The sequence below is a fragment of the Pelodiscus sinensis genome, chromosome 1 (genome assembly GCF_049634645.1).
Source record: "Pelodiscus sinensis isolate JC-2024 chromosome 1, ASM4963464v1, whole genome shotgun sequence".
Taxonomy (NCBI): Eukaryota; Metazoa; Chordata; order Testudines; family Trionychidae; genus Pelodiscus; species Pelodiscus sinensis.
In genome coordinates, this window is record NC_134711.1 from 334,012,328 (window position 1) to 334,038,549 (window position 26,222).

The window sequence follows — 26,222 nt, forward strand, 5'->3', positions numbered from 1 at the left end:
TTTATGACTCAGTCTGCCGATCCCTCAGTGTGAGGAGAACAATACGAACAGAAGAACGGCCCTACGGGGTGAGACCACAGGTCCATCTAGCCCCATGTCCCGTCTCCCTCCCTTGGCCCAGCGGGAGTGAACAGAACAGAGAATCATCAAATGAATCAGAGAATCCCAGGATGGGCAGAGACCTCAGGAGTCACTGAGTCCAGCCCTCTGCCCAAAGAAGGACCAATCCCAACTCAATCATCCCAGCCAGGGCTTTGTCCAGACGGGACTTAAAACCTCTATGGAAGGAAATTCCACCCCCTCCCTAGGGAACCCATCCCAGTGCTTCTAGAGAAATAGTTTTTCCTAATTATCAACCTAGACTTCCCCCACTGCAACTTGAGCCCATTGCTCCTCATTCTGCCATCTGTCACCACTGAGAACAGCCTCTCTCCATCCTCTTTGCATCCCCTGCCCAGGAAGTTGAAGGCTGCTCTCAAATCCCCCCTCACTCTTCACTTCTGCAGAATGAACAAGCCCAGATCCCTCAGCCTCTCCTCGGAGGTCATGCGCTCCAGCCCCCTCGTCATTTTGGTAGCCCTCCACTGGACCCTCTCAGATGCATCCATATCCAGTGCAAACTGGGATGGGTTCTTTTATGTGTTTGTACCTGTGACAATGGACTCGGCTCACTCTATAGTATGAGTTCACTATTTCCTCTAGGCCCGATAAAGTGTTACGTTGATGTGCCCCAACATTTCTAGACAGAGACAAACAATCTGTGATACACACCTTACATCTCTTCTTATGCATTAATGTCACTTTTGGTACCTCCCCTCGTGCTTTTCTCCAAAGCGTTCCTATTCCCCATCTCCTTTCACTCTTGTGGTTTTCAGTTACAACAACACTATTCATTACTTTTTGCCCAACTGTTTTATCGTGTGCTGGCCTGTGGGGTCCTTGCTAGCCATGCTAGCACCGAGTTCATATCCCAGACCATCACTTGCCAACAAACATCTGCTTTTGAGAAGGCCTCTCTGTTACTCATAGCAACACTTTTGCTCACTTTGGTGCAGGTCTCAGGCCTTTCACTAGGCCCTTGCTTCATGCTCTTTCTTTCTCCTTTGTTGGCCAGCCTGGGCTTTGATGTTATTACCACTTGAAAAAGCACTATCATAAACAATACTGCACAGACACACAGAGATGACTCTAGCAACCTAGACAAGGCCCACTCGCTGGCTTTGGAGATCACGAACCTCATGCACAAAGTATTAAAACATACACTGAACACCTGTGCGTAATACGACAATATTGGAACACCTAAAGAGGGCCCTGGACACACTGCATCTGCATTAGGCCAGGTCCACACTAGACCTGGAGGGTCGGTTTAAGGTACACACTAGACCTGGAGGGTCGGTTTAAGGTACACAGCTCCAGCTACATAAAATATGTAGCTGGAGTTGGCTTACATCTTGATGCCATCTTCACAGAGGGAGGCCAAGAGAAGCAAATGCTCGAGTCAGCTTCCCTGACTCCTCGCAACTGCCAGGAGTCTCAGAGCTGACTGGAGCCACCTCAGCATTCTATTTAGTGGGTCTTAACTAGACCCTCTTAATCAAATGCCGGAAGATCCATCTCCGATATGGCAAGTGACGACGTGGACTTAGTCGGTGATGGACATTCCTGGAGTAAATGAAGTGAGAAGGTGTGACACCCTGTGCCCCAAAGCAACCCCATGGCACCCCCATATTTACTATGGTGATGTGATGAGGATGTGTTTTATACAATGTATCTCATGTAATGTATTAGTGGAAAGATTCTGCTTCCCTGAATAAGATTGTCCTACTTCAGTGCAAGTCTCATTTTCTTTTACCTAAAGTTTTGAAAGCACGCAAGGGCATGGGACTAGCTCATGTGACGCTGGCCTCCATCTACTGCATGGAGATTTCCCCTTGCTGTGCTGTGGAATGTTGCGTGGAAAAGTGAAGTTCCCGTCACATGCCTGAAGCTACATCAAGGGGGAAGCAACATCACCCCTTCCCCTCAGTCGCCCACAACTCAGCCCTCAGAAACTCCTGAGGAGCAAAGACTAACATGGGGCTGTGTTTCTAGGGATTCCGAGCCTGAGTACAGAAGATGGGTGGAAAGTTTGTATCACCGGGATGAGACACTGATTTAAATCCTCTTAGGCCAGTGGTCTCCAACCTATTAAACCACAAGATCACTTGTTCACTGTGAGTGCAATGTAAGATCTACCTCAAACCCAAATACCCTCACCCCATGTCCTTCCCGCCCCTTCTCCGAGGCCCCGCCCCTCCTCCCCCCTTCGCTGAGGCCTTACCCTGCTCGCTCTGTCCCCCTTCACCTCCCTTCCTCACTCACTTTCATCAGGCTGGGTTAGGGGTGCAGGCTCTGGTCTTGGGCTAAAGGGTTCACAGTGTGGGAGGAGCTCCGGGCTTTGCCCAGGGTGGGAAATAGGGGTTCAGGAAGGGCTTCAGGGTGCGAGCTCTGGGAAGGAGGTTGGGTGCAGGGAGACTCGCATCTGGGGCAGAAGGCTGGCTGCTGGAGGAGGTCCAAGGCTGGGACAGGGGTTCAGGAAGCAGGCTCTGGCTGGGCACCGTTTAACCGAGACGCCCTCCGGGTGGACGAGCTGTGAGGTTAATACAGGCTTACCCCTGCCCTGGCCCTGCACCACCCCTGAAAAGAGCTGGCATGTACAGCAACGGCTCCATGGCCCCATGTGCTGCCCTTCAGGTACAGGCCCTGAGCCCACAGCTTCTCCTGGCCACGGTTCCCTGTTACTCATCAATGGCAGCTGCAGGAGCAGTGACTGCAGGCCAGGACAGCATGTGGAGACCCCAGCTCTGCATCTTTTAGGGCTGCAGGGAGAGGCCAGCCACATCCAGGAGCAGCAGTTACCATGGGGATAATGACTGCAGCCATGGCAGGTTCGGCATTTCACAACTCACTCCTCAAACAATTACATTTAAGCATCAGAGACCAGTCAAAACCCAAAACTAACCCACTTTGCGAGCAGTAGAAAAGTAACCACCACCCCCCACAGGTGTGTTAGGTCGGGAGATGAGAGAAGGACCCTGCGTGTTTGTGAGAATGGCAGAGACACACACGGTGTGAGAGTGACAGAGATTTGCATTGCCAAGCTCCCTCTACCCCCTTCTCTCCATGTGGAGGTGGGGTACAGAAGTGGGGGGGAGGAGGGACACCCTGACATCAGCACACCCCCTTCTCCCTCCCACATCCTGCACAGCAAGCAGCTCCAAGGCAGCGGGCAGGACGGGCATAGCAGTAGAGGGAGGGGCAACTGAAGTGCCAGCATTGGATAGCTTCCCGGCCAAACCAGTCGGGATCCCCTGTCAGAGGCTCCAAGATCTACTGGTCGATCCCAATCGACTGGTTGGTGACCACTGTCAGCCATGTCTGCACTGTGCAGATCAGCACTGCCTTGTACTGGACCCACTACACCACGATGAATTCGTGGAGGTTCGGTCCATCAATGGCGATTACTGAGGATGGGTAGGGACGGTGTCCGTAGCCTCTGTTGGTCAGAAGCTGGGAATGGATGACAGGAGAGGGATCCCTTAGGGTGCTTTAGGAGGGGTATGTCTACACTAGCCCCCTAGTTCAAATTAGGGAGGCTAACGTAGGCATTCGAAGTTGCAAATGAAGCCTGGGTTTTAAATATCCCAGACTTTATTTGTATCTTCCCATCCGGGCACCATTTTTAAATCCCCCTAGTCCGAACTAACTGCCCACGGCTAGTCGCGGCAGTCAGATGTTAACTTGAACTAAGTCCTTAGTAACTCATGGAATGAGGTGTAACAGTTAACTCGAACTAAGAACTTAATTCGATTTAACATTTGACTGCCACGTGTAGCCGTCATCTTTCTCCAGATCTGCGGTCTACAGTCTGCCGAGCCATCCTGCCACTTACACGGTATCAGACCCTGGGGGCAGCAAATGTTAACCCGAATTCTCTTCCTAATCAACACCAGTTTTTCAATACACACAAAGGCCCAGAGCAGCCAATTCCGCTCCGACTTGGTAGAGAGCCCTGGAGTTCTCCTCCCCCCTTGAGACCTTCCCTCAATTACAGTTTTCCCCCAGGGCTGGATAAACAGCCAGAAGGTGCCGGCAAGCTGGTCTCCCACATACTAACATGCAGATCTCTTCTCTCCTGGAAGCCGAGTGAACCCCACTGGGACTGTCCAGAGCTGTGTTATAACCAGTGCTCACCCCAATGCCGGCTCTCGGCACAGGACACTGCTGCAGACGCTGGGCTGAGAGAGGTGAGGGATGCGGCTTCCTGAGGGAGGCTCGCAGGGAAGACGCATCCCTCTCAGCACTCACAGGTAACATCTTCTGTTGGGGGGCCCCCCTGCTTCACAGATCCAACACAATGTGGGCGCGATCGGAAGGAAAGTGCTTTCCACTCTGCACAGCCACCAATTGCCCAGGGCCTTTGCCACAGGGTGTGTGTGCACCAGTGTCACTGGCCAAACTGTCCCGCTTGCCTGTGTGCCCTCAGCTGATGGCCTCCAGCCCCGAGGAGCCGCATTTCCATGGCGCAGGGATGGCAGGAATTAGCAGGTTTATGCTGCAAAGCCTAAGTCTGAGGCAGGGGACTGTGGTTTGCCCAGGCACTACTGAGGCAAAACGTCTCTTTGTGCAGGAACTGGGTGAAGACTTCAGGAACCAGCTGTGTGTCAATGCCCAGAGACTGTCGCCTCCTCCCCTTGCTTTGCAGGGCTCTGCTGGTTAATCGGCAAGAGAGTCAGTCAGAATCCTAGAATCCCGGGGCTAAAACAGACCTCAAGAGGCATCGAGTCCAGCCCCCTGCTCAAAGCAGGACCAACCCCAACTCAATCATCCCAGCCAGGGCTTGGTCAAGCCAGGAGTTAAAAACCTCTAGGGATGGAGATTCCACCCCCTCCTTAAGGAACCCATCCCAGTGCTTCACCACCCTCCCATTCTCTTTGGTCTCCGAGGACAGGACAAGAAACAATGGGCTGAATTTGCAGCAAGGGAGGTTTAGGTTGGACATTCGGAAAAACTTCCTAACTGTCAGGGTGAAAAAACACTGGAATAAATTGCTTATTCCAGGGACTGTGTAGATCTGCATCACTGGAGACATTTAAGAGCTGGTTGGATTGACATCTCTCAGGGATGATCTAGACGGTGTTTGGTTCTGCACGAGGGTGGGGGGCTGGACTTGATGACCTCTCAAGATCCCTTCCAGCTCTAGTGTTCTATGATTTTAGCTCCCACCTCAGCGGGATGCGGGTGATCTATGCCGATAGGAGACCCTCTGTCATTGTTGAACGTACTGTCTACTCTGAAGCACCAGGGCAGCCCTGCTGTAGCATTTCAATGTAGACAAGCCCCCAAGTCGATCTTACAGAAAAGCATCGTATCCACATCTGCAAGTGTGTGGGGCTGGAGAATCCACCCCTTCCCTTGCAGTTTGTCCTAGTGGCTAATCCCCCAGTTTAGGCAGCTAATGGCGATTTGGCCGCACCATCGCACTGGGAGCTCCCGATGAACTGCAGGGCCAGAGAATGATGAACTGTGGCTTAAGGATGCTCATAGGGAAGAGAGTCCTTGCAGTGCTTGTAGCAAGCAGTTTGCTGCGACTGAGAGAGGGGACAGGTCCCGGCTTGGAGAAGGCATTCAAGGGAAAGCTCTGTCTGTAAAAAGCAGCAGCTTGATGTATGGACCACGTGTTTCAGTGCCTGATGGACAGACATTGTCTGTTAGCACTGACTGCAATGACTGGATTTAGAAAGATCCAATGTGGATGGGTGAGGAGAGGTCTCAGAGAGACAGAGGATTATTTCAGATGAGGCAGAAAAAGCCAGAGAATTGGAGCAGTCTGAGAATCAAGTGACTGTATGCAACCTGCCTGCTGGGAAGTCAGTGTGTTTGGGACAGGAGTGTTCCCAGGTTGATGATGAGGGTGGACGGTGTGTGTCCCAGATTCATAGGAAGCTAGACTGTGTAGCTAAGTGTGCAGAGCAGAACAGCTGTGTGCTCACTCTCTCTAGGATGCAGAAGATGACAGTTAAGCTCCCATCTCTGGACACTGTGGACACTGGTAATCGATCAGGGAATTTGATAGCTAGTTCCATGTGGAAATAAAGGTTGGAGGTTGAAGGATGAGAGATTTGTGAGTCTACAGCTTTTTGTTGTTACCCCACTGACTAGGGGGAGGGGGAGACTGCCATGGCCATTGTGAGCAAGGGAGACACACCCAGCCAGCCCTTTGTCTTTGTGGAGCCCGGTTTTGAGCCCACAGGTCTAGAGACAGGAGCTGAACTTGCTTTGGCAAAGAAGACTTGCAGTTCTAACCTGAAGATCCAAGACTTCAATGGTGAGGAGTGAAAGATGTGGTATGAGAGAAAGTGCTGTCAATGGACACTGGATATGGATTTGTTCCTATTGCTGATGTTAACTCTTGTAACCAATGTGCTGTTGTTACACAGAACTATAAAATGTACAATGTGCATAATGTTTTGAAAAAAAAATTGAACCTGCCAAGAAATGTACCAGATTTACGTTAAAGGACCTTGTGATATTGATAGATCATGGTTAATGCCTGTAACTGATCTTGGAACGTCTTACAGGACAAAGAAGGTTCCAGCCATAAGGTGCTGTGTGGAAAGGGAAACTGAGGCACACCACCATTATGTTTTCGTGGCAAAGGGACAAGATGCCTATTCAAAGGGGGATGAGAATACCTACATTAACTTACACAAAATACAGGACTATGTAGCACTTTAAAGACTAACAAGATGGTTTATTAGGTGATGAGCTTTCGTGGGCCAGACCCACTTCCTCAGATCAAATAGTGGAAGAAAATAGTCACAACCATATAAACCAAAGGATACAATTTAAAAAAATGAACACATATGAAAAGGACAGATCACATTTCAGAACAGAAGGCGGATGCGGGGGGGGGGGGGGAAGGAAGGTGAATGTCTGTGAGTTAATGGTATTAGAGGTGATAATTGGGGAAGCTATCTTTGTAATGGGTAAGGTAGCTGGGGTCTTTGTTCAGCCCCCCGCGGAGAGTGTCGAATTTTAGCATGAATGCCAGTTCAGAGGATTCCCTTTCAAGTGCAGATTTGAATGTCTTCTGAAGTAGGATGCAGGTGAATAGGTCATTGAGACAGTGTCCTTTCTGGTTGAAATGGCAAGAAACTGTTTTTTCTTTGTGATCCTGTCTAATGTCTGTTTTGTGGGCATTGATTCTTTGGCGAAGGGTCTGAGACGTTTGTCCAATGTACATAGCAGACGGACACTTTCGGCACATGATAGCATAGATTATATTTCTGGGGGCGCAGGAATATGTGTTCTTGATCTTATAACTCACTTGGTTAGGCCCAATAATGGTGTCAGCAGAGTGAATATGTGGACAAAGCTGGCAACGGGGTTTGTTGCAAGGGAAGGTACCAGGGTTGGTATTACTGTGGTATGTCCTGTGGTTGTTGGTAAGTATCATCTTGAGGTTAGGTGGTTGTCTATAACAGACTATGGGTCTGTCTCCCAGAGCTTCTCGGAGTTTAGTATTCTGTTCCAGTATAGGCTGTAATTTATTGATAATGTATTAGACAGGTTTAAGTTGGGAGCTGTAGGTGATGACAAGTGGTGTTCTATTGTTGGTTTTCTTGGGTCTGTCTTGTAGTAGATGGTTTCTAGGTATTCGTTTGGCTCTTTCAATTTGCTTTTTTATTGATCAGGAAATTGATCTCTCATGTGGAATGATCCAGGCTGAGGTTAATGGTGGGGTGTAGGTTGTTGAAATCTCTGTGGAATGTCTTCAGTGTTTCTTGGCCATGCGTCCAGATCATAAAGATGTCATCGATGTAGTGTAAGTAGAGAAGGGGTAAAAGGGGACGGGAGTTGAGGAAACGTTGTTCTAGGTCAGCCATAAAGATATTAGCACACTGTGGGGCCATGCGTGTACCCATGGCTGTGCCGCTGGTCTGGAGGTATAAGTAGTTCTCAAACTGGAAATAATTGTGTGTGAGAACAAAGTTACATAGGTCTGCTATCAGGTTGGCAGTGGTGTCCTCTGGGATAGTGTTTCTAATAGCTTGTAATCCGTCTTTATGCGGGATGTTGGTGTATAGTGCTTTTACATCCATGGTGTCAAGGATGGTGTTATTGGGGAGGTTATCGATGTTTTGTAGTTTCCTTAGGAAGTCAGTAGTGTCTCGGAGATAGCTGGGGGTGTTGGTTGCGTAGGGTTTGAGGAGAGAGTCTACATAGCTGGATAGACCAGTAGTGAGTGTGCCAATACCAGAGATGATGGGGCATCTGGGATGTCCAGGTTTATGGATCTTGGGAAGCAGATAGAAAAATCCTGGTCGGGGGTCAGAAGGGCTACGTCTACACTGGCCCCTTTTCCGGAAGGGGCATGTAAATTTCACTAGTCGTCGTAGGGAAATCCGCGGGGGATTTAAATATCCCCCGCGGCATTTAAATAAAAATGTCCGCCGCTTTTTTCCGGCTTTTAAAAAAGCCGGAAAAGAGCGTCTAGACTGGCCCCGATCCTCCGGAAAAAGCGCCCTTTTCCGGAGGCTCTTATTCCTACTTCAAAGGAATAAGAGCCTCCGGAAAAGGGCGCTTTTTCCGGAGGATCGGGGCCAGTCTAGACGCTCTTTTCCGGCTTTTTTAAAAGCCGGAAAAAAGCGGCGGACATTTTTATTTAAATGCCGCGGGGGATATTTAAATCCCCCGCGGATTTCCCTACGACGACTAGTGAAATTTACATGCCCCTTCCGGAAAAGGGGCCAGTGTAGACGTAGCCAAGGTGTTTCTGTGTGGATTTGTTACCGAGTTGCTGTAGGGAGGCTTTTAAGGAGAAAGAACATTGTCTCAATGACCTAATCACCTGCATCCTACTTCAGAAGACCTTCAAATCTGCACTTGAAAGGGAATCCTCTGAACTGGCATTCATGCTAAAATTTGACACTCTCTGTGGGGGGCTGAACAAAGACCGCAGCTACCTTACCCATTACAAAGATAGCTTCCCCAATTATCACCTCTAATACCATTAACTCACAGACATCCACCCTTCCCCACCTCTAACATCATTAACTCACAGACATTTACCTTCCTTCCCCCCCTCCCCCCCACATCCCCCTTCTGTTCTGAAATGTGATTTGTCCTTTTCATATGTGTTCATTTTTTTAAATTGTATCCTTTGGTATCTATGGTTGTGACAATTTTCTTCCACTATTTGATCTGAGGAAGTGGGTCTGGCCCACGAAAGCTCATCATCTAATAAACCATCTTGTTAGTCTTTAAAGTGCTACATAGTCCTGTAGTTTGTTTCAGCTACACCAGACTAACACGGCTACATTTCTATCACTATTCTAAATTAACTTAGTGGTGTTTGGATTTCAGGGATTAGCCAGAGTCGGTCTGGATGAATTTACTATTTTCTTTAGCTTTGGGTGAGATCAATGTGACTATGGTTTTTACCAAGTCTTACCTTGGGTTTATAAAACCGGGTGAGGGTACTGTTGTCATTATGACACACCTTGCCGTGATGAAGCCTGTTTTAAGCAAATTTGGTTTCCATACACTTGTCCAGCTCTGCTCTGTTCTTTCTAACATTGGATTAGAAGCTTCAATGACACAAGCCAAAACATGGGGAGGCCTATGATGCCCTCAGTGATGTTTCTTGCATCCCTTCCTGCATCAATTTTGTGTTGGGGGTGTCAAAAGGGCGAATGCCAATGGACAATGTTTTAATACAGCCAACTTCACTCTGAAAAGCATTTCCGTGAGTCACGTTACTGGATTTTCAGGGGAGCAGCCAGATCACTGCTGCACCTATGGGGGGGGTATTTGCCCCAAAAGTTGGTACAAAGGGGGCCATGTGAGGTGTCCCATGAAAGCTTCTGTTCTACTGATTCTGTATATACCCATTGCTCAGCCGCAGACAGAGAATTTTCCAGCATCCATACAGAGTACATGTTTTGAACTCCACATACAGATATTATACAATTACATGAATAGCACGTACAGAATCAGTAGAACAGAAGCTTTCATGGGACTCCTCACATGGACCCCTTGGTATACACTTTGCAACAAACACCCCCCATGGTGCAGCAGTGATCTGACTGCTCCCCTGAAAATCCAGTAACGTGACACACGGAAATGCTTTTCAGAGTGAAATTGGCTTTATTATAACATTGTCCAGTGGTATTTGTCCTTTTGAAGCACTAGGTGTCTTTAGATGTTAGTAACTCTTGGGATGTTGGGAACACGTCTATGACTGTCTTCTAGACCATTTAGAAATAAGTTGAATAGGATGGGTCCTAGAACAGACAGCTGGGGGACCCCACTAGTTACCTCTGTCCACTTGAAAAACTTACAATTTATTCCTACCCTTTGGTTCCAGTCTTGTAACCAGTTATCAGTCCATTAAAGGACCTACTCTCCTACCCCATGATAAAGTAGTTTACTTAAGAGCCTTTGGTGAGGGACCTTGACAAAGCCTTTCTGGAAATCTAAGTACACGATATCCACTGGATCCCCCTTGTCCACATGTTTGTTGACCCCCTCAAAGGCATGATTTCCCTTTACATGATTTTCCAAATGTCAGTGTAAAGCACTATTCCGACAAGTCCCTCAACGCGCGTGGAACAATGGTTTCAGGGGTGCCGGAATAGTGTGCCCATTGTAACAAAATATATTTTGATATAAAGGGCGCATTGAAAGATGTGGAATTGCTATTTTAGGATACTTTTGGTATTATACAGGGCTCAACAAACTGCAGAGAGAGCTACTCGCCAGCCTCACACTGAGCATGCGCATGATGGGGTGCACGGAGCAACCGGCTGAAATCTACTCGCCACGGGTGAATAGAAACAACGGTTTGTCAAGCCCTGTCGATAGAGCCCCACTGTCTAGATGTAGCCTAATTGACAGGGTTTTTTTTCTCGTCCTCTCCTTTCTTTTTCTGCTTTAAATGTGGGGGTTCTATCCCTGTTGCTCCACTTATCTGAAGTCGATTGTGCCCACAAAAGCTTATGACAGCTATCTATCTATCTATCTATCTATCTATCTATCTATCTATCTATCTATCTATCTATCTATCTATCTATCTCTCTAAGGGTACATTTAAACAGTAACATTATTCCAAAATAACAAAGAGCATGTCTACACATCAAGCCATTATTTCGAAATAATGTTGAGCTGGAGGATTTTTACTTCAACTTCTGTAACCCTCATTTCATGAGGAATAATGGAAGTCAAAGGAAGAGTGCACTTCCTTCGACTTCCTGCTGTGTAGACAGCGCCAAAAGCTGAATTAAGCTATTTGTACTTCAGCTACACAACTGATGTAGCTGAATTTGCGTAGTTTAGTTTGACTTTTGTCCTCCTATGTAGATGCATCCTAAAGTGCTACAAGACAATTCTTTTTTTTTTTAGTTTCATTCCACCCTTTTCAGGCTTTACACATATAACAGCCTCCCCCATTCTCAGAACTTGTCCTGGAACTCCCTTTTCTATCTGCTGTGTTCTTGGGTAAAAAAGACTAAGCGCGTATTCAAAGTAGGTTATTCCCCCACCATACTCCTTAGGCATTCAAACATTATGTTCCTTTAGGGCACTGCTGTGAAGAAACAGGTGTTTCCATGGAGACTCAAAGAATGAGGTCCAGATTTTTTTCTATGCTGTGTGTTTTAGTTGGGATGTTTTCCTCTGATACCCGTCTTGGCAAGAATTTCATCTCAAAGGGGTAGACCTTACTGTTTAAGGCCTGGTCTACACTAGGACCTTAGCCTGTAAGTTAGAATTTGTAAGTGATACATCCAAACTACCAAGTCCAAAATAACATTAATGTGGATGCTCTGGTGCCACGTATTCAAACTTATTGGCCTTTGGGAGGCTTCCCAAAGCTTCCTAGAGGTTCTGAGTCCGAGGTAGCACATTCATATTAATGGAGCACTCCATTCAATTCTTCCTCATTGGAAGTCATAGAACTTTGAATTTGTAAAATCGGGTACCCAGAATTCGAAGTTAGTAAATTCGGACTCATCTCCTAGTATAGCTGTTTACCCATGAACGCTAATGACCTAAGAATTCTGTCAGTCTCTAAGGTGCCAGAGACCTCTCCGTTCTTTTGGTAAAGATTTGATTTTTTTCCAATCTCATATTTTTATCAAGCAGGTGCATAGGGAATTGCCAAGAGCATGGACCCTCTATGCCCCGCTCCCATTGCAGCAATCCAGACCCATATTGCCAGCTGGTGCCTTTTAAGGTTTCCCCCACAAGACCTGCAGGAATGACTGACACATAGAACAATATAAGAAACAGAATTGGCATTAGTAGAGTTAGTTGTTCATAATCCATTACTCTGAATAATGAAAATGTAATTTCCCAGTGTACAAAGGGAAGCCGAATTGCTTCACCCATGAGAGTAGCCTCCAGTGGTTTATGTCATTTATCTTGTTAATATTATGTATCCATCTAGGCTTTTGTACTGCGTCCAACACCTTAGACGCCAGGCACACGGGAAGACAAGAGAACCTACAGAACAGACAGGAGACGACGTTCTGCCTCGGAGTTGGAGACTTTCACAGTGATTCCATGTCACATTCCAACGCAACTGGCTCCCTCAATCCCTCCACCTTCATCTTGTTGGGCATCCCTGGCCTAGAGGCAGCCCATGTCTGGATCTCCATCCCCTTCAGTGTGATGTACGCCATCGCCTTCTTCGGTAACCTCACCATCATGTTCATTGTGAAGATGGAGCCGAGTCTCCATGGGCCCATGTACTATTTCCTCTGCATGCTGGCTGCCACTGACCTGGTTCAGTCCACATCCACTGTACCCAAAATGCTGAGCATCTTCTGGTTCAATGACCGAGAGATAAATTTCAGTGCCTGCCTCTCCCAGATGTTCTTCATTCACTGCTTCCTTGCAGTGGAGTCTGGGATCTTCGTGGCCATGGCCTTGGATCGCTATGTGGCCATCTGCAATCCCCTTAGACATTCCACCATCCTGACCAACCCCATTGTGGGCAAGATCGGCCTGGCCATGTTGCTGCGTTGTGGCTTGATGACATTACCCTGTCCCTTGCTGGCGAGGGAGTGGCCATATTGCAGAACCAACGTCATCCTTCACACATGCTGTGAGCACTCAGCCGTGCTGAAGCTGGCCTGTGCCGACATCCGCATCAGTAGCTACTACGGCTTCTTTGCGGCCATCTTGCTGATGAGTCTTGATGTGCTTTCTATAGTTGTGTCGTATACCCTAATACTCAGGGCCATCTTCAGCCTCCCAACCAAGGACGCCAGACTTAAGACTTTTGGGACTTGTGGCTCCCACCTCTGTGCCATCTTAGCTTTTTACATCCCATGTTTCTTCTCTGTCCTCACATACCGGTTTGGTCAGAATGTGGCTTTGTATTTCCATGTTCTCTTTGCTAATGTGTGCCTCCTGCTTCCCCCCATGCTGAACCCTATTATCTACGGGGTGAGGACCAAACAGATCCATGACAGGCTGCTGCATTTCTTCACCCATAAAGGAACCTAAAGTTTTCTCTTCCTACGTTAGCTCTCAGATGGAGAACTATTGAAAACTGACTGGAGACATGATGCCAGTCTCTCTTCCCTGAACCATTTGCCTGGACATTAACGGAGACATTAATCCCTTTCCTGATCTTATTTAGTAGTATCAATGTGACACCGTGGGGAATCCTTCTGTGTGCATGTCCTGGAATGGATACCTTTCTCACTTTTGTGTTCCTGGACACACAATTGCAGATCTAAAGGTAGCTATCCTGGAGCAAAAAAACTTCAGGACCAGACTTCAAAGAGAAACTGCTGAGCTACAGTTCATCTTCAAGTTTGACACAATCAACTCTGGATGAAACAAAGACTGTGAATGGCTCGCTAACTACAAAAACAGCTTCTGCTCTCTTGGAATTCACACCTCCAGATCAGCTACTAGAAGTGGGCCTCCTCCTTGATTGGATCTACCTCGTCATCTCCAGCCTAATTCTGGCCTGCATATTGATACCTGCCTCTGGAAATTTCCACTCCATGCATGTGACGAAGTGGGTCTTTGCCCACGCAAGCTTATGCTCCTACACTTCAGTTAGTCTACAAGGTGCCACAAAACTCCTCGCCGCTTTTTCAGATTCAGACTAACACGGTGACCCCTCTGATATTTCTCACTTTTGTTACTTTGTGTTCTAAGGCCACATCTCATGGCCCACATCTTCCACCAAGGACCTGCACCTGCCCTGACTCTTCCTAACAAGGCTGCACTCCTGCCACTTGGCTGTCCTCTCCTCCCTCTGTCACTCACTTGATTATGTCCATGTCACTCCTCCCTCAGTGAAACTTCAAGGGAGCCATTCCAGATGTTGATAGGCGTGACATTGTTATCCATGATTCAAGGAGCTACTTTGTGCAATTAAGTGAAATTAGTGCTGTATCTCATTCCTATTTTAAAGGAAAGAAAAACAATTATAAGACCCAATCAGTTCTAGTACAAACATGTTTTTACATCTTGTGGAAAATTTTAGTTAGCTTTAAAATTTTAATGTATATCTAACAAGTTTTTGAGTGACAAGTTATTGTAATACTAATGTATAAATAGAGAAGGAAAGTTTGAGTTAGGGAGGCAATTTTGGGGAACACTTGGAGGGAGACTTCGAGGACTACTTGAGGTCTCTTCACATCAGGACGCATGTTCGTCTCCGCCAGCAGACGGAAGACTAACCATCGGAAGCCTGCCTAGTGTCACTCGAGAGCCACACTCAACTTCGGTAGTTATCAAAGGTGGGGGTGTTTTACTAACCGGTTGCAGACATGTGTCAGTGCTTGGGACTAATTAGTTTAGCTTTAAGTGAAAGCACTCTTGTGTCATCCTGTTTGTACCACCTATCTATCGGTCGGACAACAGTGTCTCCCCTGAATGATTTCCTGACACCACCTTGCAGAGAGTAAAAGTTACCGAGAGGTTTGGGTTGAAAGAACCCGGGTAACAGATTTTAGAGGCCCAAGCGAAGATGGTTGAGAGGAAGGAGACGGTTGGTACAAACAGTTGGCAATTTTTCCATTGCAATAGGAGGTAAAAGAAGACGGGATGGGGCTCCCTACAAGTGCCCATGTCACAGTTTGTGAGTTCATCATAGAATACTAGGACTGGAAGGGACCTCGAGAGGTCATCAAGTCCAGTCCCCTGACCTCCTAGCAGGACCAAATACTGTCTAGACCATCCCTGATAGACATTTATCTAACCTACTCTGAAATATCTCCAGAGATGGGGATTCCACAACCTCCCTGGGCAATTTATTCCAGTGTTTCACCACCCTGACAGGTAGGAACTTTTTCCTAATGTCCAACCTAAACCTCCCTTGCTGCAGTTTAAGCCCATTGCTTCTTGTTCTATCCTCAGAGGCCAAGATGAACAAGTTTTCTCCCTCCTTCTTATGACACCCTTTTAGATACCTGAAAACTGCTATCATGTCCTCCCTCAGTCTTCTCTTTTCTAAACTAAGCAAACCCAATTCTTTCAGCCTTACTTCATAGGTCATGTTCTCTAGACCTTTCATCATTCTTGTTGCTCTTCTCTGGACTCTCTCCAATTTCTCCACATCTTTCTTGAAATTCGGTGCCCAGAACTGGACACAGTACTCCAGCTGAGGCCTAACCAGCACAGAGTAGAGCAGAAGAATGACTTCTTGTGCCTTGCTCACAACACACCTGTTAATGCATCCCAGAATCATGTTTGCTTTTTTTGCAACAGCAGCACAGCTGACTCATATTCAGCTTATGGTCCACTATAACCCCTAGATCAATTTCTGCCGTACTCCTTCCTAGACAGTCGCTTCCCTTTCTGTATGTGTGAAACTGATTGTTCCTTCCTAAGTGGAGCACTTTACGTTTGTGTTTATGAAATTTCAGCCTGTTTACCTCAGACCATTTCTCCAATTTGTCCAGATCATTTTGAATTATGACCCTATCCTCCAGAGCAGTCGCAACCCCTCCCAGCTTGGTATCATCTGCAAACTTAATAAGCGTACTTTCTATGGCAATATCTATATTGTTGATGAAGATACTGAACAGAGCTGGTCCCAAAACAGACCCCTGCAGAACCCCACTTGTTATACTTTTCCAGCAGGATTGTGAACCATTAATAACTACTCTCTGACTATGGTTATCCAGCCAGAATACGGTTATCCGTAAAAATTTACGGATACATTCTGTTATTGGGACTCAGAACTAAGGGTGATTGCCTGCTCAAGTGAAGAATTATGTCCAGAGACAGGGAAACATCTGGGAAGAAAGTACAGTTGCAAGTCATGTTGGGAAACAGCTTGGCAGATTTTGTTCAGGCACAAGGGGGTCATGGATCCTGGAAGGCTGGTTCCTTTACTGGCCAGGGAGCCTTCCTGCAGCTCCAGAAGCAATGGAATACCTGGGGTGATGCAGGAAAGTGGGGAGATCCGAATGTTAGGGGACAAGAAGAGAGCTGCTTGGCAAGGGTTGTGGATGGTTGCTACAGCACTGGATGAGGAGATAGATCAGCTAAAAATGAGAGTGCAGGAATTGGAGAGAGTCAGAGCAGAAAAGGAAACTGAAGCGATTCATCTGAAGGCAGAATCTGACGGTATCAGAGCTACAAGTCTGATTCAAGGTGCTCAGATTGTCGGAATGCAGGGGGAGGTGTGTGACTGAGAGAGGGTCTGAAGCAAGTTGCAGAAGGGTCAGTGTTGAAACAGCAGGCCACCAAGAATGAAATAGCAGTAAGAGCCCTTTTAAAAAACTCCCACGGCAGCACTTGGGCAGACCACGGGGAATGCCGGAGACAAATTTGTGCCCTTAAGTCTCAGTTAGGGCAACAAAGGGGGATCCTGGCAGAGATCAGAGGGAATTGCAGCTGGGAGGAAAATGCAGAGGCAAGGGAGGATCCCGATCCATCCCCCCTTATTGCAATGATGAGGGGAAGGACTCTAATGAGTTCTCCCTGAATCCTGTCGTGCAGTCTCCATATAGTCCCCTACGGAAGTCACTGGAAGAGTTGCAAAGACCACCTCCAGTAGCCCCTATAATCAATAGCTCTGTCACAAGGAAGGGACCCAGGGGAGGTGATGGAGGAACAGAGTAATGGGTAGAAACGAGACCCTTCACCCCAGACCAGATTAGGGCTGTAGGGAAATCCGTCAGCCCTCTGAATAGAAACACAGCCCTGGGGTGGTTGGTAAAATATCTGACGGGGCTGGATTCACTCCGGCTGGTGTGGCAGCTATGTGCAGGGAGTGTATGACCTCCAAGGATTTTGCAGGGCTCCCTTATGATATCCAAATGGGAGCCCCCCATGGAGCAGATGATACAGAGAAGCACACAAATGTACAGAGGGAAGTAATACAAACCCTCTTCCCGGGAGAGAGCCCCACCCTTGTATTCCATCAGGAGAAAGAAGAAGCCAGGGAGAGAGCAGAAAGTGACATAGCCAGAAAGGAAATAGCACGGAAACATGCTGGGCAAACAGATGCTGTCAATCCAGGTTTTCAGTCCTTCCTTTCAAACAAGCTTTAACCAAGGAATTTTCCCCTTGATTCTTATGGCCTTTATGGGTACGGATCTGGCAGCCACTCGAATAAGAGATATTGTAGAGATAGCAAAGCAGGCTGATGAGGTTCAAAAAGACCTTCACACTCCTAAAAAGAAACCGGAGAAGATGGCTGCCATAACTACCCCAAATAGCACTCAGGGAAAGGAGAGGGGAGACAGACCTCTTAAGGGGTGAGGCAGAACCCCAGACCCATGGTGGGGGGAAATTTGGAAGCGGCTCTTGAAATACGAGTCAAAGGAAGCAATAGACAGTCTGCCTAACCCTGAGCTCCTAGCAAAGCTGGCAGAACACAATTAAATACGGATGAATGGGGGAGATTCACTGTTTGTGTGAAGTTTGCAGGAGGGGCCCTCGGACAGAATTTACTGGTAGACTCAGGTGCCACATATTCCTTGATTATACCCCAAACAAAAGCCTGTCTGGACCTCCAGCTGAAGTAAAAACTCTACAGGGATTCAATGAGGCACAATGCATTGCTCCCTTTTGTAAAAAAAAAACAAAAAACAAAAAAAACCCAACCCTATAGTGTAGGAACAAAGATTTGGAGATAGAAATTGTTTCTGAACTGGAAGTACTTGTGTGTGAGGACCAAACTGCAGCGCTCTGTAATCAGGTGTGCAGTGCTGTTATCGGGGATGGTGTTCCTGATGGCCTGTAATCCGTCTTTGTGTGGAACATTGGTGTAGAGGGCTTCTACATCCATGGTGGCCAGGATGGTATTTTCAGGGACTCAACCGAGATTTAGGCTGGTGGGACTCTACCACTTAAGGTCCTAACAGATTTCTGAGTGGTATCCTTCCTGCCTTAGCAATCTATCTACTGACTGATTTTTATCTGCTTAGGTTTAGCACCCATTCTCCAGATACTTTAAGAAAAAGGAAGGGCAGTGGGAGACAGAGCATCTTTCTCTACTCCCCCTTTCCATTCTCCTATTTATTTTGAGTTTTCATATTCCCTACTCATACTCCGGTCATCTGAAGAAGTGGGCTGTACCCATGAAAGCTCATTATACCATCTACATGTTTTGTTAGTCTATAAGGGTACGTACGTCGCCAGATACTGTTGACAAAACTTCCGTCGACAAAGAGCGTCCAGACACATTGAGTTCTGTCGACAAAGCAAGCTGCTTTGTCGACAGAACTCCGTAGTCTGGACGCAACGTTACAGGCAATAACACCTTCTGTCAACAGAAGGTGTTATGCCTCGTAAAATGAGGTATACCAGCGTTGACAAAACTGCTGAGTTCTGTCGACGTTGTGTCGACAGAACTCAGCGGTAGTGTAGACGCTGGTATAGTTTTGTCGACAAAAGTCCACTTTTGTCCACAAAACTAGGTAGTCTAGACACACCCTAAGGGTGTGTCTAGACTACAGGGTTTTGTTGAGAAAAGTGGACTTTTTTGACAAAACTATATCTGCATCTACAGTACCACCAAGTTCTGTCAACAGTAAGTTGACAGAACGCAGCAGTTTTGTCGATGGCGGTAAACCTCATTCTACAAGGAATAACACCTTTTGTCGACAAAAGGCGCTATTGCATCCACACTGTGCTTTTTCAAAAGAGAGCGTCTACATTCTCTGTCGACAAAGCGGCTTGCTTTGTCAACACAATTGGCTGTAGTCTAGACGCTCTTTGTCGGCAGAGGATTTGTTGACAGTACAAAGCCTCTGTTGACAAAAGCCTGTAGTCTAGATGTAACCTAAAGTGCTATCAGACCATTGTTTTTCTCTGTAACGGACTAACTCAGCTACCCCTGAAGCTCTGAGACATTATTGAAGGCCTTTCAGAAAAAGCAGCTCCCCTGCATGAACTACTGAAGAAAGGAGCAGAGTGGAGTTGGGCTTCTCAGCAACAGGAGGCCATGACCCAGCTAAAACAAGTTCCAGCTCAAACCCCACCTCTACTCTACCCCCTGGTGGGAGAACTATTTGCAATACAGTTGGCAACCAAAGACAAAGGGATGGGAGCTATACTAAGCCAGAACCATGGGAAAGGTCTCCTACCTGTGGCCTATGCCTCCAAGACCCTGAGTGAGATAAAAAAGGGATTCACTCCATGTGGAAAGGAAGTTCTAGCACTTGTCTGGGCACTGAGACACTGGGAATATCCGGTGGGATTGTCTCTTGTGTTGTTAAAGACAACCCACTCCCTAGTGACGTATGTACCCACTGGGAAGATCAACAATGGCTGTGTGTCCAGCCCCCGACTGGCAAAATGGACCCTTGCTTTGTTAAACAAAAATGTAGCTCTGGAGAAACCCCCCCGTGTTGTCTCCAGTTCCTTATGGCCTCCTAATAGAGGAAGAAGAGCATGAATGACCGTTATCTGAAACACGGCCTCAGGAGCCACCGTGCTACAAGGGAGGGGCTGTGCTGAATGAAATGCAGGAAATAGCAGATGTAGTGTGGTTTGTGGATGGCTCTTGTTTTTATGAGACTGGCCATCTGCAGGCAGGTTTTGCTGCTGTAAAAATGCCTCCAGGTGAGTTGCTGAGTGGATGGTGGACCCCACATTCTGCCCCAGTAGCAGGGAGTGGGAGGGATAGCTAAACCCAGGGTTGTGAGTTCAATCCTTGTGAAGGCCATTTAGGGATTTGGGGCAAAAATTTGTCAGGAATGGTACTTGGTCCTGCTGAGAAGGCAGGGGACTGGACTCAACTCCATGTCCATTCTAGGAAACAGGCAATCTTTATTTATTTATTTAAAAAATAGTGGCCATAGCAGTAGCCCTTGAATGCCCCCACCCACCCACCCACCCACACACACACAAAAGGTAGCTATTTTCACTGACTCAGACTGGGTCCTCCGGTCCCTGGTGGATTGGGTCCCTGAATGGAAGAAGAGAGGGATGAGGTCCGCAGATGGGAAGCCCATAGCCCATGCAGACAAACTGACATATGTCTGGACATTGGCAGAGCCATAGGACACTGTGCTACATGTGGGAAAAGTCAGGGCAGTCAAGAAGGAGACCAAGGAGTCAAAATGGAATAATCGGGCAGATGAGGAGGCAAAGAGGGGAGCCAGAGAGGGAAAACGGTGGCAACCAGGAAATGGAAAAGACATAGCTCCTCTAGCAGCACCCAGAAAGGGACATTCAGAACACATTGATTTAATAACTCTACAAAACCAGATTCCAGCCTGGCAGAGTTAGTAAGTAAGGGGAACCACTGGGAGAGGAAGGTGTGGCAAAATGAAGCAAACTTAATCTTAGCAGCCAGATAAGGGGAACCAGAAGCAGTCTGGGTGGTTCCCACGGCATTAAGATCAGAAATGATTTCCCTCGCTCAAGAAAGGGGGACATGGAGGAGTAGAAAAAACTTTCACCCGATTACAGGCAGCTGGCTGTTGGCCACACATGAGGGCTGTGTCTAGACTGGCAAATATTTCCGCAAAATCAGCCACTTTTCCGGAAACACTTGCCAGCTGTCTACACTGGCTGCTTGAATTTCCGGAAAAGCACTAACAATCTATTGTAAGAAATCAGCCCCTTTTCCGGAAATACTATGCTGCCCCCATTCGGGCAAAATTCTTTTCCCAAAAGACTTCTGTGCAAAAGGGCCAGTGTAGACAGCACAGTACTGTTTTCCACAAAAAAGCCCCAATGGTGAAAATGGCGATCGGGGCTTTTTTGCAGAAAAGCGCATCTAGATTGGCCACGGACGCTTTTCCGCAAAAAGTGCTTTTCCGGAAAAGCGTCCTGCCAATCTAGACGCGCTTTTCCGAAAATGCTTTTAACGGAAAACTTTTCCGTTAAAAGCATTTTCGGAAAATCATGCTGTCGTACCTCGGTGTTTTCGCACCTCGGTACCTTCGGTGGTCTGGACTGTCAGTGTCAGCGTCGTCGGGTCAGGGTTGTCCTGGCGCGCTCCTGACAGGACCTCTACTCCGTTGTTAAACTGTCGGCTGCATGCGTAACAATCGGTACTCCCTTTATCTAGAGCGTTAGACCCCGTGCCCTTGGGTCAACACAAGAGATCTCTGAGAGGCCCCAGAAACGACAGATGCAGGCAAGGTTTGAAATCAATCGAGCAGGTTTATTGTCAAATGCGAAGTTCTGCCAGTTGGTAACAGAGATCAGTACAATGTTACACCACTGGGCACTATGGCCCGCGTTGACAAGGTACCAACGCCGGGCAGGCCTATTGCCATATATCAGATAATAACAGCAGTTAGTCAAAGTTAAGCTACTGTGCATTCTGTAAGTTTAGGCAATGACACCTGCCGTTCAGGCGCCTAGTGCGCCTCCCCCCCAAGGTCGGCCGGAGAGCACCCTTTGCGGTGTCCTTTTATAGACAGGTACAAACAACTTACATCATTTCTTTACGTACCAGGATACCACCCTGTGTTGCCTAGTTACCACCCCTCACCTTATGGAAGGGTGGCTCACTTACTATCCTTCATGCTGTCAATTTCGACCCAGTCCTGAACCTAGGTTGGTATGTGCATTAGTTTTTAGGGAGTTTTTGTACCAAGACATTTCTTATTAAGATGTTCCAATACTCCCCTTTGGCTTACAGTCTGTACCCAGTACCTCCCTGTGTCCTTCCATGTTCGACCTAACTTACACAATCACACAAATTTATCAATAGAAGCCTAATCCGAACTATCTAGTCCGTGCCGCGTGTAGCCGCGCGGCACGGGGTTCGCACAACCCGGGTTTTAAAAATGGCGGCGCCGGCTTTATGCTAATGAAGCCCGGGAAATTCAAATCCCGGGCTTCATTAGCAAGTTCGGTATGCATACATTACCCCCCTAATTCGAACTAGGGGGGTAGTGTAGACATACCCTATTATAGTCCTAGCCTTCACAGCTTCCTCTGGCAAGGAGTTCCACAGGTTGACAACACGCTTTGTGAAGAAGAACTTCCGCTTATTAGTTTTAAACCTGCTACCCATTAATTTCATTTGGTGTCTTCTAGTTCTTCTATCATGGGAACTAATAAATAACTTTTCTTTATCGGCCCTCTCCACTCATGATTTTATAGACCTCTATCATATCCCCTCTTAGTCTCCTCTTTTCTAAACTGAAAAGTCCCAGTCACTTTAACCTCTCCTCATGTGGGACCCGTTCCAAACCTCTCATCATTTTAGTTGGCCTTTTCTGAACCCTTTCCAGGGCCAAAATATCTTTATTTTGGCAGATAGGGAATATGGTCATGTATCAACAGGTAAAGGAAAAAGCACACAGCCTTAGTCCAATTTGGACAGGACCTGTCAGAATCTGTAACAAAGCTAGTCCCACTGTCTGCCAGGTAGAAACTCAGTCAGGAAAGAAAAGCATATTGAAGGGGTTTCACTCCTCACAGCTCAAACAATGGAAGGGAGATAGTCTCGGTCAGTCTTAGACAAGACTTGGATGTCAGTGAGTCTGAATAAAAACTGCTAGCTTTAAAATGAGTTACCACTCCCTTTCCTGCAAAGAGGGTGGATTGGGGAGGAGGGAACAGTCTATGTTTGTTTTGTCTTACAGGAGCGCCTGTCAGCAGATGCTCAACAGCTTTGTCAGTGATGTGGTCTCTTGAGTGATCCTGGCTGTGTATGTGGCTATCTGGATTCTGGCATTTTCAGAGAAGGAGGCCAACAGGAGCAAATGCTCAAGTCAGCTTCCCTGACTCCTCGCATCTGCCAAGAGTATCAGTGCTGACTGGAGCCATCTCAGCATTCCATTTAGCGGGTCTTAACTAGACCCTCTAAATCGAATGCCAGAAGATCAATCTCTGATATGGCAAGTGAAGACATGCCCTTCGTCGGTGACACCCACTCCTGCAGTAAATGAACGGGGAAGGTGTAACACCCTGTGCCCCAAAGCAACCCCATGGCACCCCCATATTTACTATGGTGATGTGATGAGGATGTGTTTTATACAATGTATCTCATGTAATGTATTAGTGGAAAGATTCTGCTTCCCTGAATAAGATTGTCCTACTTCAATACAAGTCTCATTTTCTTTTACCTAAAGTTTTGAAAGCACGCAAGGGCATGTGACCACCTCATGTGACGCTGGCCTCCATCTACTGCATGGAGATTCCCCTCGCTGTGCTGAGGAATTTTGCGTGGAAAAGTGAAGTTCCCGTCACATGCCAGAAGCTATAACAAGGTGGGAGCAACATCAGGGAAAGACACTGCTTGATTCAAATCCTCTTAGGCCAGGATCTCCAACCTTTTAAAGCACAAGATCACTAGTTCACTGTGAGTGCAATGTAAGATCTACCTCAAACCCAAATATCTTTCCCCCACTTCCTTCCCATCCCTGCTATATCCCTTCTCTGAGGCCTCACCCTGCTCACTCCATCCCCCTGCCCCCTCATCCTCATTCACTTTCAGAAGGCTGGGGTAGGGAGTTGGGGTGCAGACTCTGGTCTTGGCCAAAGTGTTCGGAGTATGGGAGATGCTCCAGGGTTAGCCAAGGGTGGGTGCTATTGGTCCAGGAGGAGTTTCAGGGAGCAAGCTCTGGGGAGGAGTTTGGGTGCAGGGGGATTCATGTCGGAGGCAGGAAGTTGGGTGCAGGAGGGGGTTCAGAGCTGAGACAGGGGTTCAGGAAGCAAGCTCTGTCTGGGCACCATTTAACTGAGATAGCGTCTGGGTGGTGGAACAGCAGGGTTAATGCAGGCGTACTCCTGCCCCGGTCCTGCACCACTCCTGGAAGCAGCTGTTATGGACAGCAATGGCTCCATGCCCAATGTGCTGCCCCTCAGCTACAGACACTAAGGATATGTCTACACAGCAAAGTTATTTCGAAATAACAGCCGGCTACCCATCCAAACCGCTATTTCAAAATTAATTAGGGGTTTTGAAGATCCTTCCATACTGCAGAAGGTTCTCATGTCTGCCCTTGGTCATCTTTTTCCAGCTCTACAGTCTATCGAGCTGTCCTAGGATTCACACAGTATCAGACCCTGTGGGCAGCTAATGTTAACCCGAGTTCTCTTACCAACCAACAACAGTTTTTGCAATATGCACAAAGGCCCAGAGCAGCCAATTCCGCTCTGACTCAGCGGAGAGCCCAGGAGTTCTCCTCTCCCGGTGGGACCGTCCCTTAATTGCTGTTTACCCCTAGAGCTGGATAAACAGCAGGGAGGTGCCAACAGGCTGGTCTCCCACCTATTAACATCCAGATCTCTTCTCTGCTGGAGGCCGAATGAACCCCACTGGGACTGCCCAGAGCTGGGTTATAAACCGTGCTCACCCCAGTGGCGCTCGTCATGGGAGGCTGCTGCAGAGGCTGGGCTGACAGAGGCGGCTGCCTGAGGGGGATTCCCAGAGAAGACACGTCCCTTTCAGAATTCACAGGTACCATCTCCTTCTGGGGTGCTCCCCTGCTCCACAGACCCAGTGCAATGTGGGCGCGCTCGGAAGGAAAGCGCTTTCCACTCTGCATGGCCACCGATTATCCAGAGGCTTTGCCACAGAGCGTGTGTGCGCCAGTGTCACTGGCCAAACTGTCCCGCTTGGCTGTGTGCCCTCAGCCGATGCCTCCGGCCCAAGGGAGGCACATTTCCATGGTGCAGGGATGGCAGGAATTAGCAGGTTTATGCTGCAAAGCCAAAGTCTGAGGTGGAGGCCTGTGGTTTGTTCAGGCACCATTGAGGCAAAAGCTCTCTTTGGGCAGGAACGGAGTGAAGACCTCAGGAGCCAGCTGTGTGTCAATGCCCAGAGACTGTCGCCTCCTCCCCTTGCTTTGCAGGGCTCTGGTGGTTAATGGGGCAAGAGAGTCAGCTAGAATCCCAGGGCTGGCAGAGGCCTCAGGAGTTATCGAGTCCAGCCCCCTGCCCAAAGCAAGACCAACCCCAACTCAATCATCCCAGACAGGGCTTTGTCAAGCTGGGACTTAAACACCTCTAGGGGTAGAGATTCCCCCTCCCCGCTCCCAGGGAACCCATCCCAGTGCTTCACCGCCCTCCCATTCTCCTTGGCCTCTGAGGATAGAACAAGAAGCAAAGGGCTTAAACTGCAGCAAGGGAGGTTGAGGTTGGACACTAGGAAAAACTTCCCACCTGTCAGGGTGGTGAAACACTGGAATAAGTTGCCTAGGGGGGTTGTGGAATCTGCATCACTGGAGACATCTATCGGGGTAGATAGATCCAGCTGATTCGAACCAGGAAGTGCACTCCTGGACCGGTTAGTTCTAATCAAACCCCTTGGTTTGAACTAACGTTACTCCTCAAAAAATGAGGCTCGAATCAGCTGGCCAGCAGAATAATGTGCGGGCGAGAATATGCTAATAAAGCGCAGGATATTTAAATCCCCACTTCATTAGCAATTTCGGTCGGCTACATTTGCATCCCTAGCTCAAACTAGGGAGCAAGTTTAGAAGTAACTTCAGAGGGGTAGCCATGTTTATCTGTAAATTCAAACAACTTTTTAAAAAAACAATGAGTGGCCCTGTAGCACCTGAGAGACTAATTTTGAATCTCTAATTTGAGACACAAATCTCCAATTTGATACACCACATCATCTGGCAAGGAGTTCCGCAGGTTGACTGTGTGCTGAGTGAAGAAAAACTTCCTTTTGTTTGTTTTAAACCTGCTGTCTATTAATTTCATTTGGTGACCTCTAGTTCTTATATTGCGGGAATAAACAAATAACTTTTCCTTATTCTCTTATTCCTCACCAGTCA

General features: G+C 47.6%; 1 protein-coding gene across 1 annotated transcript; it reads left to right on the top strand.

Moving 5' to 3' along the window:
* Window positions 1-12,606: 12,606 nt before the first annotated feature.
* LOC142827728 (olfactory receptor 52M1-like) lies at window positions 12,607-13,554 on the top strand. Its single transcript, XM_075923300.1, has one exon. The coding sequence runs from the start codon at window positions 12,607-12,609 to the stop codon at window positions 13,552-13,554; it is 948 nt and encodes a 315-aa protein (XP_075779415.1).
* The last annotated feature ends 12,668 nt before the right edge of the window (window positions 13,555-26,222 follow it).

Bases quoted from the DNA above. Each gene is read 5' to 3' on its own strand.
- LOC142827728 (XM_075923300.1), top strand. From the start codon at position 12,607: ATGTCACATTCCAACGCAACTGGCTCCCTCAATCCCTCCACCTTCATC.